Consider the following 14,129-nt stretch of genomic DNA (forward strand, 5'->3'; position numbering starts at 1 on the left):
AAATGACTACATTTAAAAAAAAAAGGATTAATGCCACGAAAAATCTCAAACTAATACATTTATGACAAATTTATCCCAAATTATATTTTTGACCATAAAAAATCTCAAACTGATATACTTATGATAATTTTATCTCGAACTATTTTTTGACCACCAAAAACTCCACACTAGTACACATGTGACAATTTTACTCCGAACTAATTTTTTGACCATCGAAAATCCCAAACTGGTACATTTGTGACAAATTTACCCTCCGTTAGTTTCCGTTAAATTTTACTGTCAAATTGCTAAGTTTAACGACACGTAGTAATTGACAGGTGTACCGATTTGGAGTTTTACCCCTATGCTTGTCACAAGTTTATCAATTTGTGATTTTTCGTGATATTAATCCAATTTAACGGACACTAACGGAGGGTAAATTTGTCAACAAATGTACTAGTTTGGGGTTTTTAGTGGTAAAAAAATTAGTTCGGGGTAAAATTGTCATAGGAGTATCAGTTTAAGGTTTTTTGTGGTCAAAAAAATAGTTCGGGGTAAAATTATCATAAGTGCACCAGTTTGGGGTTTTTGGTGATAAAAAAAATAGTTCGAGATAAAATTATTATAAATGTACAAGTTTAGGATTTTTAGTGATATTAACCCCGAAACTACCTATTAATCCTGCGCTCGCATATATCCTATTTTAAGAAGAAAAGAAAAGGGCTAATTTCTCTCTCGATTCTACTCCCTCCCGAACACCCCCCCCCCCCCCCGCGATGCTACGCTGTCGACTGTCGCCATGTCGGTTCTGTCCCGAACAAAATCCGACCCTAAACAAGAATTGATTTTTCTCTCACTCTTCTTTCTTCTCCTCCTTGTTCTTGTCCCTCGCGAGCATGCCAGGATGGAAGGGAGAAAAGGAAAAATGTCATGCGGAAAAAAAAGCCATTTTTGACAGATGAAAACGAGAAAACTTTGGAGAGCATGTCATATCGGTTTGTTCCACTCAGATTCTTGTCGGCCTCCCGGAATTTGCATTGGAATCTTCCGTCCGAGACTCCCCCCCAAACAAAACCTCGTCAATCACGCCTTGGACAATTCCGCTGTTGTCTCTGTCTCTCTCCTTTGACGCGCAATTCCCACGGCATCCCGTTTTTCTAATGCCCCCAAAACCCAGCTCAAGATAGAGTCTCTCTCCCCTTTCCTTCCCCCATTCGCTGCTTTCACTTTCCCAACGAACGGCGATCGTTTCTGGCGCCAAGATCGAGGATACCCACCAAGAAAGATCGCTGCCCGGGTGGGAAAAACCGGAGCTTGAGATGTCTGGATCGTGCTACGGGCACCTGGAGCGGTGCTTCGGCTGGGGCGGCGGCGACAAGCTCGCGTGGCACGTCGATCTGAAGCCGCACGCTTGTGGGGATTACTCGATCGCCGCCGTGCAGGCGAATTCATCGCTGGAGGATCAAGCTCAGGTCTGGACGGCCTCGTCGACGACGTACGTCGGGGTCTACGACGGCCACGGCGGGCCCGAGGCGTCCCGCTTCATCGCTCGCTCTCTGTTTCCCTTCCTTCATAGTAAGTCCCCTCCGTTCTTTTGGGTCTCTGCTGGGGAAAGTCTTTTGTGAATTTCAAAGAAGATTGAATAAAAGATAAATCTTGATCGATCGGCTTGATGTGTCTTTTGAACTCTGGAAACTTAGCGGTGATAATAGTGCAAGTCCTTGATCGAAGTCGCTTGTGCCGAAATACCCTCCTCATTAAATTTGCTTCCTTACGTATTTGGTCAGAGTGTGCGTCGGAGCATGGTGGAGTATCCTCTGAAATCATCAAAAAGGCATTTGATACTATAGAAGAAGAGTTCTTGCACTTTGTGAGGCAATCTTGGCCCGTCCGGCCGGAGATCGCGTCCATGGGTTCATGTTGTCTTGTTGGAGTGATTTCGAGCAATACTCTCTATGTGGCGAATCTTGGTGACTCGAGGGCAGTGCTCGGCCGAAGAGTATCGGAGAAAAATGTAAGTGGCGCGGTGGTGGCGGAGAGATTGTCCACTGATCATAATGTTTGTGCTGAGGAGATTAGGAAGGAGGTGGAGGCCCTCCATCCGGACGATTCAGGTATTGTTGTGAATACTCGCGGCGTTTGGAGAATCAAGGGAATAATTCAGGTACTGATTAAACTTCCCTTTTAAAGCAGTTCTGCTTTTGAAATGACCTTCCTTTACTGGGCAGTTTAACAATCCAAAGATAATACGACTGGGTGTATGATTGATCTGTAAAAAGAATTTGCAGCATGTGTCTTTGAATCTTACATAATTCTTCAGTCCTTTTTACTGATTGAAAACTCTTAATCAGTTATTACAAATCGGTGTACGATTGATCTATAAAGAGAATTTGCAGCACGTGTCTTAAAATCTTGCGTAATTCTTCAGTCTCTTTACTAGTTGAAAACTACAAATCAGTTATTCTTTGGATGTAAAGCAAGATGAGTTTTAACATTGTTTGGACGAGAAGGGTTCTCTTAAATCTTGCGTAATTCTTCAGTCTCTTTACTAGTTGAAAACTACAAATCAGTTATTCTTTGGATGTAAAGCAAGATGAGTTTTAACATTGTTTGGACGAGAAGGGTTCTCTCTCTCTCTCTCTCTCTCTCTCTCTCTCTCTCTCTCTCTCTCTCTCTCTCTCTCTCTCTCATGACAGGCATAACCGAAGCGAGTCAGGAAATGTACCGTGTTAAGAAAAATCAGGGGATTAGGCTATTGGATCCTTATTCTTGGGTGTAACCCATGACAAATGGAAAGCCTTCTTAACTTGAATCATGTAACACTAATCAACATAACGATGTGATAGTCAAGGTAAATTCACATCTAGTGCGGCCCTTGATAAGTTAGGTAACTCTCAAAGGAGATCTATGAACTATAATGGTCGAGCGTGATGTTGAATATCGACTCTTCAGTCTTCACAAATGTTAAAGTAGGCGATTTTGGAAATGTCTGTTAGGTATAGAAAATTAGTTGGAGAAGAACTACCGTGGTACTGCTGAAAAGCTCGTAAACATAATCAGAAAGTGTCCCTTTCATGATGCCCATGTAATATTTGCTGGCTACCTTACTGTTTTTGCTCTCTTTGTGAGAGAATTCTCCTTCAGTTTTCAGAGAATTCACTATTTGATACGTGTAAATTACATGATCTTCATATTCAGACGGAGTTCATTCATCTGGATGAGCCATGATCGTGATATTGTAGTTTATTTATTTCTCTCAGCGACTAAGCTGTCAATCCATTCTTTGACATCTGCAGAGTGAATGTAATTTGCAATATGAAGCTATTGTGAGCGCGATGTTGCGATAAGGACGTTTTTTGAGTTCTGTTACATCTAGTTTTCTAGACTTGCAGTGATGCACTATTATGTGTATACATGAACTTTGGTTTTAGTTGTTTGCGTTTTTGTTGTAGCAGTAATTTATATCACCGAATGCCTTTACGATTTCCAGTTGCCTAATGTTTTTTCCTTTATAGGTGTCAAGATCAATTGGAGATTTCTACTTGAAGAGACCCGAGTTTAATCAATGGGGGCCAGCAATTCCATTAAGAAGGCCTTTAATGACAGCGGAACCCTCTATAGTAATTCGAGAATTAAAGAAAAATGACTTATTCTTAATATTCGCCTCAGATGGTCTCTGGGAGCATTTGACTGATGAAACAGCCGTTGAAATTGTCTCAAAATATCCACAAGCTGTGAGTATCTTTTCCTTTTTCTCTTTAGATTTTCATTCTGCCTTCTCCACGTCTTAATGTGAGCAATTACGGTTAATGTTTGATGCATATGCTAGAAGTAGAATCATGTATAAGTAGATACTTCCAGCGGCCAACTTTCATGGCAGAAAACTTTTTAATGACATTCTCCAGGAACAATCCTAATCAAAGAATAGTTATTGGAACTTCACCATTTGTCACTCGATTAATACTGCTTGTGGATAGATCTTTCTTTCTTGGTAATGGTGTGCATGCAAACAATCCAAAGACCTACTTGTTTCTACGTGCTTATTTGGGCAGATGAGCTGTGATTATACCTATTAATCTTTGGCTTCCCAAACTAGAAGGAAAGTATTTTACGTCTGCCCGCAAACAATTGAGTAGTCATGAACTATTTGTGACCATCAAATTCATCCGCTTGACATCTCGATTCATGATGCAAATGATCTTGTTGTGTGACATGAGAAACAAAATTTGCAGGGGATAGCCAAGCGACTGGTGAGAGCTGCCCTTCAGGAGGCCGCGAGGAAAAGAGAGATTCGATTTGATGACATAAAGAAAATTAAGAAGGGCATAAGACGGCATTTCCATGACGATATATCGGTGGTCGTGGTTTTCTTCGACCACTCGCATGATTCTCGTAATTCTAGAGTCGTGCGTCGAGACAACTATGACAGCACAACCGTGCCTGTCGATATTTTTTCACATAATGCAGATGAAGCTGATTGCTGATGTATAAATCAGATAAATCTGATGTACAGTATCGATAACGAGAGTGTCCAAGACGATACATCTCATACACAATCGCTATAGATTAGACAGTTGTACATAAGTTCTGACGTGGAGAATCCGCTAGTCGTAGGTAGTAGATGCTTGTGACTTTTGAGGGATGTTCTGTTGTGAGGTTTGTTATAAAGCTACACATACAGGGCAATGAAAATCTCATCAGAGATGGACCAAATGAGATGCTACTCGACCATTTTTGCTTTCAAGCCATTTTATTTGTACTTGATGGCCTCATACAGATGCCTATCTTCGTTACAGATCAATGGAAGAATCAATAGAGGTCCTTGTTTGGTTATCAAAAAAAAAAATAGAGGTCCTTGTTTTGATCTGGTTTGACATGGGTTTGCGTTTTGGCTAAGGTTTGCAGAGCATCATTTCTTACCTCATCTTTGGGCCCCTTCAAAATGAATGTCATTAACATACGACTACAAGTTACATGGTGACAATGGTTTGCTTGAATTCTTTGAGAAATTTATACTTTGTTCACATTTCACCCGTTTACCACTTTGCACCTTGTTATCTCAAAAATTGCTACTGAGAAGCCAATAACATCCATCCGACTTATTATGACAATCTATCGAATTGCACTGCAGTCGTTGTGCTTACCAATGTGATGATGCTAGTTGAGAAAGGAATAACAACTCGACTTCTGGGTTGGATGGTTTTTATGATCATAACTAGGTCGAATGTAGAAAGAAAATGAATTTAAAGAAAACAGAAAGGGAAAATGCAGCGGCCAATGTGGGCCAACCCGCAAATGCGACGCGGCAATCGTAGGGGGGCAGCCCGACGCGGTATGTTTATTTTCAGTGTCCGATAGAACTGATTCTTGAGTCCACGGAAAGCTCGCAAACCAAACTTTCAAAAAATGTGGTTTGATTTCCGCAAACTGTAGGGTTTGTGGATTTTGGCGAATAGGTCCAACCTGGGTGACCGAAGTGAAAGGTCAGTGACATCTCCATTTGTAAACCCAATCGAGGCGGTTCTTAGCGTTGGAAAGTTTAAGACTAGATCTATATGATCTCATCACTTAATATGCGGAAAACGGCACTTTTCCCGACTCCATTGGGATCGGACGGCTATAGTTAACAGCCGTAACATCTAGTGATCCGACCGTTCAATTTGGGCGCATTGGGTATTGTCAAAAATGTCTTGCAGAATACAACCCAATTGCATCCTTCGGTTGAAATTTCATGGAGGTTTCTGCTGGTTAGATCTCAATAAAAATTAGGTGTCTTACGGTTACATTTATCTAATTCTTTGATCAATTTACCACCTAAGAAAATCAATCGGTCTACCACATGCAACATCAAACAAATTCTTTATTCCGATTACAACTTGCGGTTGTCACTGTGCATTTGGTGTGACACCTAAAAAATAGGGAGTAACTGTCGATGCCACTCCTCCACTACTTTAGTGCGTACAACCACCCCTCTACTTCTTTGGGAACGTGTAAAGAAGAGAGAGACAGAGAGGGAACAGTTAAGAGTTAATGTACTTTGGGTTATTCCTCTGTTTTTTTCTCTACGTTGTGGGTGAAATAGAACTTGGGGGTCTGGGTTATCTCTTGTAAGGGAATCTTGGGTGTGCAGTATCTCTGTGATTGTGAGAGTTGTACTGTGAAAAGATTCACGGTTAAGAGTGCGACCCACTGTTTGGTGTTTGTCGGGTTGAGGGGTGTGCGTTGTAATTTCTCATGTTATACAAGTGAGTTCCGTGTGCTTGCCCCGTGGATGTAGACAGACTTATCTGTCGAACCACGTAAATTTGTGATCTCCTCTTTATTTTGCTGCACTTGTTTTTCTTATCACTTCGTGCAACGTACGTACCGATTACGTGAGGTGAATTAGCGCAACATTTGGTTGGTCAAGTGGTCCAAGACTTGCTTTGTGAGTCGGAGGTCACCATTTCAATTCTTCATTCTTAGGTGTATTGCCGGTCTCGGGCTCCCCATTCATATCGCGGTGGGGACGTGGTGGCGAGCTCGCCTAATGGGCAATTGGTGCTTTATTGGCACTTAAACCTAACATTCTAGCAGTGGGTACGATAGTTTCCAAACTGAATAGAAATCATTTTCCCGGCGAAAAGAAAAAAATGCATAAGTTGTAGAGTTGTTGTTGTCCTTTGTTAGGATGTAAAGGCTGATAACTAGCCTTGAAAATCTGTATCATATGGATATGCTGAATATGATCCAATTATTGCATCTTTAATACCTTTCCAGTCAGCCTAGAATAATGTGGACATATAGCCACAGGAATTTTTTGCTCCGTTTTTTTCTTGTCATGACCCCGAAGGAACGGAGAACAGGCGAGAACCACACCTTCTAGACTTCTTTCTCAAGACTCGAGAATGAATTCATATCCTTTCTCGAGAAAAAAGTACCAAAAATTCTTAAATCCATTACACTCATGTCAATTCAGTCCTAAACTGTGGAAATTGTCCACGTCTCGTTAGTGATTACCGATCAAAATTGACTGGATCGACTACATTGGCAAAATGTCAAAAGATTTAAGACTCAATTGGTACAATTGAAAGGTTTAGGACTGAATTGGCATCAGTGCAATAGATTCAAGACCTTTTTGGTACATTTCCCCCCTTTCTTGATCATCAATTATTTATTTTAATCATGAGAACTACAACTTTTGATTTCTGAATTCCGGCGTGTCCGGAACCGATTATGATTCCCGACTATCAGGAACTCCGAGACTATGAAATTTAGCTCGCTTGAGGGGACATTTTTTACTTTACTAGCACAGTGAAAGAACTAAGTCCAACTTGAAGAATCTTTCACAGTTGCTAAAGGGCCTTATCCACTTTCATTTTCATGTTTGACCATTAAGCCAACTTGTGTTCATTTCGCTATGCTCTTTATTCTTTATTCGCAGATCATTTTGTTTGGGAGCAACAGAGAGCATCCTCCATTTGATGCTCAACCAGATATATTTTCTTTTGTCAGTTTGGTCCCCGTTTGGTGCTTTCACGTGATAGAGAATCCGAGTATGTTAAGCCACTGTTTGTCTCGTAAAAGATAAAATGATTTCGGAAAATTTTTTTCTAAAAATAATCGCTTGTATCACTTGAAATAATTAGTTGATAAAAAATATTTTCATTATCGACAACATTTGTGCCTCACATTGGGCCACAACTAAAGTTTTAGTAGCTTCAATTTCTCTTGAAATGGTCATTACTGGAGATCCATGTGGGAAGGTTTTTTACTTAAAAGGAGACACTTAGTTAAAATGAGGATGAGCATACAGCTAGATTGAGCATCGGAACCGATCTTGACCTCGATTTCAGGATTCGAGACCAAGTTTTGCATTCCTTTCTCCATTGTCGGCCGTATGATCAAAGCAGAAGCGATGCGATCATACCTATTCAATTCATTGAGATGAAGCGACAATCAACGTAGCATGCTTGACAAATTGTTTAGTCATGTGAGTTTTAGTGCAAACGATAAAACAAAAGATACCCAGAAAAAAAAAACAATTCGGAAAGGACAAAGATGTGTAACACGCGATTAAAAATCTCATTTGACGGCAGGGGACGACCAATTAGGGGAAGCTCACGTGGCCAACTTTCTCTTATAGAAATGAAGGAATCATTCAAATTGCGAAATAACGAATGACAACAAGTGTCACTAGCAAGAGTGGGAGGGTGACGCGGTGAATACTATTAATGAGAGACGACAAACGCCCACCCAGTTTCCACTCCAATTGCATCGCCATGGGCTGGCATCAACGAGCCACGACGGCAAAAGTTACTGTAATTAGACCAAAGTTCCAATCATAGACTCAGGAGACAGCTAAGCATCGTGCTGTCGTCCAAGGTCGGTTGGTTTCATTGGGCAAACTGTGCTTTCGGCCTTCTTTGACAACTCGAATGATGGAAACCCCATTGCCCATGTTTGTCGACACCATGATGCATTGTTTCGGAGCAGCCGCAAAGTTATTAAATCGATGATGATTAAATTTTGGGGGTATAATGTACTTTTGAGAAGGGCAGAGTGTGTGGAGATGGAGGTCGATAATTAGCTCTAAGTTTCAGTGGGAGTTGGTAGCGTTGCACGGAATGACAATCGACACTCGTTTGGGTTGATTGTGGACTAGACATCGGCCCACGCTTTGTGCTGATAATTGTACTTGGTTATAGACTGACCATTATGTCACGTGTTTTTTTGCTGCTTTGTGTTGCCGGCTCGACACCAATTGGGCGAATATTATGATTCGGATTGTCATGTCATATGTATTTTTTTAGGGATAATTGCACAACTTGTCTTGAACCTATTGAGCGGAGACCAATTGAATCATAAATCTTTTGATTGAATCGATGTAATCCTAAACTTTTGAGGGAACATACAACCAAGTTCTCTCGACGAAATCTCGCTAGATTTATCTAACGTGATAATCTAGTAATTGCCGGTTATCCCATGTTTAACAATACCAACGTAACGTTGATGAGATAACATTATTTTTCTTCTGGTTTTTCTGATGTTTTTTAATTTTCCTTCTTTTTTCTTTTTTTTCTTCTTTTTCTATGCACGAGTTACTCTTCATTGTCTTCAAGCTTGTGATAGCTCTACCAAAACTCCTCCAGACACTCATTTGTCATCGCCCATTGTTGCCTGGATCCAGCCACCTCTATGGCCATGATTGATGACCTTGAGCTCCATGGTCGCAGGCGAGAGAAAGAAGAGTCGACTAAATACGAGAGAAGAAAAGAAGAAAAGAATAGTGACTTTCTATGACAGTTCCACTGGGTATGCCTTTCATTATATTTGTAGAGGCATTAGATGGCACCACCACAAGATAGGAAAAAGGGTATATGTGATCCTTAACATTTTTCTTCATGGGTTCAAATTCGAGACACATTCCGAACACTTACGACCGTCCGACTAATTGTCGGACCACGCCACCACAAATGAAGGACCAAAAAGTTCCATTTTCGTGGTTGAAGAAGAACCTCTCCTACAGTTTTGGACGAGTGTTGGTATCCTTTTGACGAGAGGCAAGGAAATGATTCTCGGAAAGGCAGTGAGATTTCCTTCCACAAACTGACCAATCGGTGATTCCATTTTGATATATACTTGAACGTGAAGCTGAGCTGCATTGCATCCACTTTGGCCCTAGTAGATGCTGCTGACTCCTCAGTATCTCCAACTCACTATCACGTGTAGCACAAAGTTAAATGACATATGGGCAGTGCGGTCATCACTAGGTGAAAATACCTAAAAATGTCATTTTAGCTTCATCGAATCGAATCGAATCGAATCAAACCAAACAAAATTTTATACTGAAAAGTGCGATGATTTATCGGCGTTGATCTTCAGTTGAAAAGTATTTTTATCAGCCTATCGTTTAGCTTCCAATTCATGAGGCGAGAAATTCGATACATTAAATGAAATCAAGAATTTTCAGTGATATATTAGTTTTAGACTTTACTTTTACACTAATAAACTTATGGGTTGCGGCTGTCGGGAGTCTTTCAAACCCGATAATCATTGACGTGGAAAAAAATTCCGTCTTCTTCTCCGATTTCTTCTCTCTTTTCTTACGTTTATCGGTCCCAACACATGGCATTTATCCAAATTAGTTGTCGGACCTCACCACCACATACATATGAATGGCCAAAAAGTACCATTTTCGTGGTCGAAGAAGAACCTATCCTGCGCTTTTCGAACGACTGTACCGATGCTTTTGACGAGAGGCGAGGAAATGATTCTCGGAAAGGCAATAAGATTTCTTCCACAGACTGACCAATCGTTGGTTCCACTTTGATTTTTTTACCCAATCGTGGAGCTAAAGCGCATTGCATCTTACTTCGGCCTTGTAGATGCTGCTGACCCCCCTCAGTATCTTAATTTCTACCAACTCACCACCATATGGACCAAAAGGTTACATGGCCCGTGGATGGTGTCGTCGCTAGGGGTGAAAACTATAGGACATTGATCTTTCGAGCCGAATCGAATCGAATCGAATCGAACCGCACAAAGTTCTATATTGAAAAGTACGGTGATCTATTTGTATGAGCTTTGGCTGAAATTTTTTTATCTGTTTATTGTTCGGACTCTGATATATGACGAAAGAAAATCGATACATTGAATAAAACCAAAAACCTTTATTCATATATTAGTTTTACTTCACATTGTAGCTTGAAAATCACTTCTTGTTAGCTTATGGGTTGCGGCAATGGGGAGTCCTTTAAAGTCGATCATGGAGTTTACCATGTTTCGTTTGTAGACTCGTAGTATTCAAAGTCACACATATCTTAATAATCATAGCAATCGAGCAGCATGCAGGCCAAAAGTCAAATGAATGATTGAAACCGTCACATATTATTTGATTAATGTGAAAGTTATTAGGATTTTTAGGGTGAAGAGTCCTGAATTGGAGCTCTTAAATTGGATTTTCATGTCCTTTCATGCATTTAGAGGTTTCCTTTCTTCATTGGCAGATGTAAATTCTCATGGATCCTTTCATTCGCTCATAACTTGCTAATCGACGACTCATGATTTTTCAAATTCTCCCCAATGATCAGGTCGTATAGAACTAATGCTATCACCTTTTTTTTTCATTTTGAACTCGCTTTGCAAACTTAAATAATGAATGGAATGCTTCGTGTGTATGGACAAGGGATACTACCCAAGTAAGCCTAGTGTAATCATCCATAATCACCAAAATATTTCTTACCACCAAGGCTCTTACTTCTTCTCGATCCAAACATATCCGTGTGTAGAAGCTGCATAGCTCTTTTAGCAGGGACAACATTCTTTGACTTGAAAGGACTTTTGATTTGCTTACCCAAAGTACACGCCTCACATAACTCGGTCTTTTAAAATCCGATTTTCACCTATGCCAATGCATCTTCATCCATGCCTGACGTCTTTTCTGCTTTCGCAAAAATGGCAAGAGCTAGTCTGATTGATAAGTCCAAGTTGCTTTTGGCGGATTCCAACACTTGAAGACAGTTGCCAAACACTAATTCGAGTTCAATTTAAATTGATAAAGTTCCCAGTCTCCCACCAAGACCATAGAGGCTCATATATAGAGCTGTCTACTTTGTAAGTAACATGAGCTACTTTTGCAAAACGTTCCTTCCAGGTCATTCGCGAATTTTCGCTGTATGGTCTGTTCACCTTCTACGAATAGATGCTCTATACATTGTTCACTTTCTATGGATCCATCCAAGTTTTAAGAAACCCTGGTTCTGTAGCTTGTTCTCCTTCCATAAAAGTCCATCTAGACTTAGACACCCCATCCAATAGTTTATTCTCCTTCTGTAGAGCCAAAGCCTTTTTATGCTTTAGATGTCCTGTTGTTGACACTCTCTGCGTATGACGTGTGAATAGAAATAGTCCGTTCAATATATTCATATACATATATTAATAGCCTTTGATTATTTTGTCATCTTCAAAACATCCTAAGTGAATTCTCCAATTTTGCTCATGTCAACATGCATGCGCGCGGCCCTACTGGTTAAGGAATTGAGATGGTGGGGCCGGAGAGTACTAGGTTTGGGGTTCGGTTTCCGTGAGAACTGCACACATATGTACATAGAAAAGAGGAGCGATATAAAAAAAAAAAAACCTTCAATCTTATTGCCAGTGAAGTTGAAACTAGAGTCAGAAAATGTGATGAGACAATTCTTAGTTCACAAGAGAACATTCAAGAGTTTTTAGCCTTCTCTCAAGAGGATTCAGAAGCTGCAAAATTTTGGCCAATGATTCATTTTGTCGACCAGTATAATTTGAAGAAATCACTACCGAATCGCGCAAGCTTCGTTTAAGTTTACGAGTTTTACTCTTGTTGTGAATTAATTCACGATTATTTTCATTTCCACCTACGTCAGTAACTATTGGTGAAAGTAGGTGTAATCGCTATATAAGCATTGGCATCAAAGTTTGGGATTTTGCCAACATCAAATGACATCAATGAAGTCACGGTGACTAAACTCTAGGAAAAAATTACCTTATCAGTCCTAAAGCTATTGTACGAACGCTAATTCAATCCTAAATTTTTCAATTTTGCCAATTTAGCACTAAACCTTTGCGCGAAATTCAATTATAGTCCTTTCGATCAATTTTCTCAGAAAATCGCTGACGTGACGGTATAGTCATCGCCGGCCATCCTACGTCAGCGATTTCCGGCGAAAATTGACCGGAACGACTACATTGAGATTTCGCGCAAGTTTAGGACTGAATGAGCATCTGTACAATAAATTTTGGACCGACCAGATAAATTTCCCCGAAACTCGGAGGCAGCTAACTAGTTTCACCACCACGAATGAAATGATTCTCCCACAGGCAATGAGATTTCTTCCACAAACTTGGCCGATACCGACTCCTGCGATGCTTCAATAAGAGGGCAAGAAATGATATTCCCAAAGGCCACTAGATGTCTTCCGCGGGACTGACCAATCGCTGATTCCAATTTGATATTTACCCGTGCGCGGGAGCTAAAGCGCACTGCATCTACTTTGGCCCTAGCTAGATGATGACCCGTCAGTATCCATCGTCTACCCATGTGGATCAAAAAGTACCGCCCCACGTGGGCGGCGGGACCGCCGTGGGTTGGATGATATAGAAGAAACTGATCTTTCGAGCCAAATCGAATCGAGCCACACAAAATTATATATCGAAATGTATGATGATCTATCGGCTCGATCTTCAATTAAAAACCTTTATCCGGCTATCGTTTAGATTTCGGTCTTTCACAAAAGAAAATCGACACATTTGAACGAAACCCAAAAAACCTTTATTCATATATTCCATCATTATCGACATGTATGTTTAGTCTTAGGGAAAGTCCATGATGGAGTTTGGCATGTTTGTTTCCTAGAGTCGTAGCGTCGAAAGTCGAACTTATCTTTCACGTCTGAGCCAAAATCCAAATGATTGATTGGAATATGAAATGGGATAGAGGTAATTCTTCTTGCTTGCTTGATATCGGAGTTACCTAATCATAAAATTTATTAGAATATTTAAAAAATAAATCAATATGAAGATCAGTTTATTAGAATTTTTAGGGTGAATAGTCCTGGGATCAGAGCTCTTAATTTCGAATTCCACGTTCTTTCGTAATTTTATATGTCTCCTTTATTTGCACACAATGCAAAAATTCGCATGGGGTTATTTCATTCACTCATCCCGCTTCACTCACTCCAAACTTTTCAAATTTTAAACCATTAATTCTGTGTGGTATCAGTTCGGTTCGATTTGGATTGTGATACCATTACTCTAGTTTGCATTTCTATAGAGATCTCACTTGGGGGTGTGCAACCGGGGCCGGATTTACCCGGAAACCAGACCGGCCCACCCAAAAAATAGGTCCGGGAATCAGTTCCATTTTTTGGGAACTAGTTAAAACCGGTCCGGTTTCCGGTTCTCGGTTCCAAATGAAAACCCACCCGGGAACCGGACCGGTTTTAGAACTGGTTTTATATGGAGGTGATCTTGCAATTTTATATAACCAGAATTCAAAGCATTATATCAGGAAGGATGATGAAGGTAATCATTATTTAAGGATAGTCTAATTCAAGAGCTTGTAAGCATTATAGGGAGCAATTTCATTTTTCTTAAAATTTTTATTCTGTAACGAAGAAACTACATATCTAACA

The 14,129-nt window shown here is 40.3% G+C and overlaps 1 protein-coding gene across 1 annotated transcript; it reads left to right on the top strand.

Moving 5' to 3' along the window:
• The first annotated feature begins 1,061 nt into the window (after window positions 1-1,061).
• On the top strand, window positions 1,062-4,723 carry LOC115692823 (probable protein phosphatase 2C 63). The gene is made up of 4 exons (XM_030619792.2): window positions 1,062-1,554; window positions 1,767-2,143; window positions 3,495-3,713; window positions 4,212-4,723. The coding sequence occupies exons 1-4, from the start codon at window positions 1,299-1,301 to the stop codon at window positions 4,461-4,463; spliced, it is 1,104 nt and encodes a 367-aa protein (XP_030475652.1). The 5' UTR covers window positions 1,062-1,298; the 3' UTR covers window positions 4,464-4,723.
• Window positions 4,724-14,129: the final 9,406 nt, after the last annotated feature.

This window comes from Syzygium oleosum, unplaced genomic scaffold (genome assembly GCF_021117445.2).
Source record: "Syzygium oleosum isolate NSW1041296 unplaced genomic scaffold, Sole_v2.1 Sole_v2.01, whole genome shotgun sequence".
Taxonomy (NCBI): Eukaryota; Viridiplantae; Streptophyta; class Magnoliopsida; order Myrtales; family Myrtaceae; genus Syzygium; species Syzygium oleosum.

Coding starts and splice junctions, on each gene's coding strand:
- LOC115692823 (XM_030619792.2), top strand. CDS start 1,299: ATGTCTGGATCGTGCTACGGGCACCTGGAGCGGTGCTTCGGCTGGGGC. Junction 1,555..1,766: donor TCTGTTTCCCTTCCTTCATA/GTAAGTCCCCTC, acceptor GTATTTGGTCAG/AGTGTGCGTCGGAGCATGGT. Junction 2,144..3,494: donor GAATCAAGGGAATAATTCAG/GTACTGATTAAA, acceptor TTTCCTTTATAG/GTGTCAAGATCAATTGGAGA.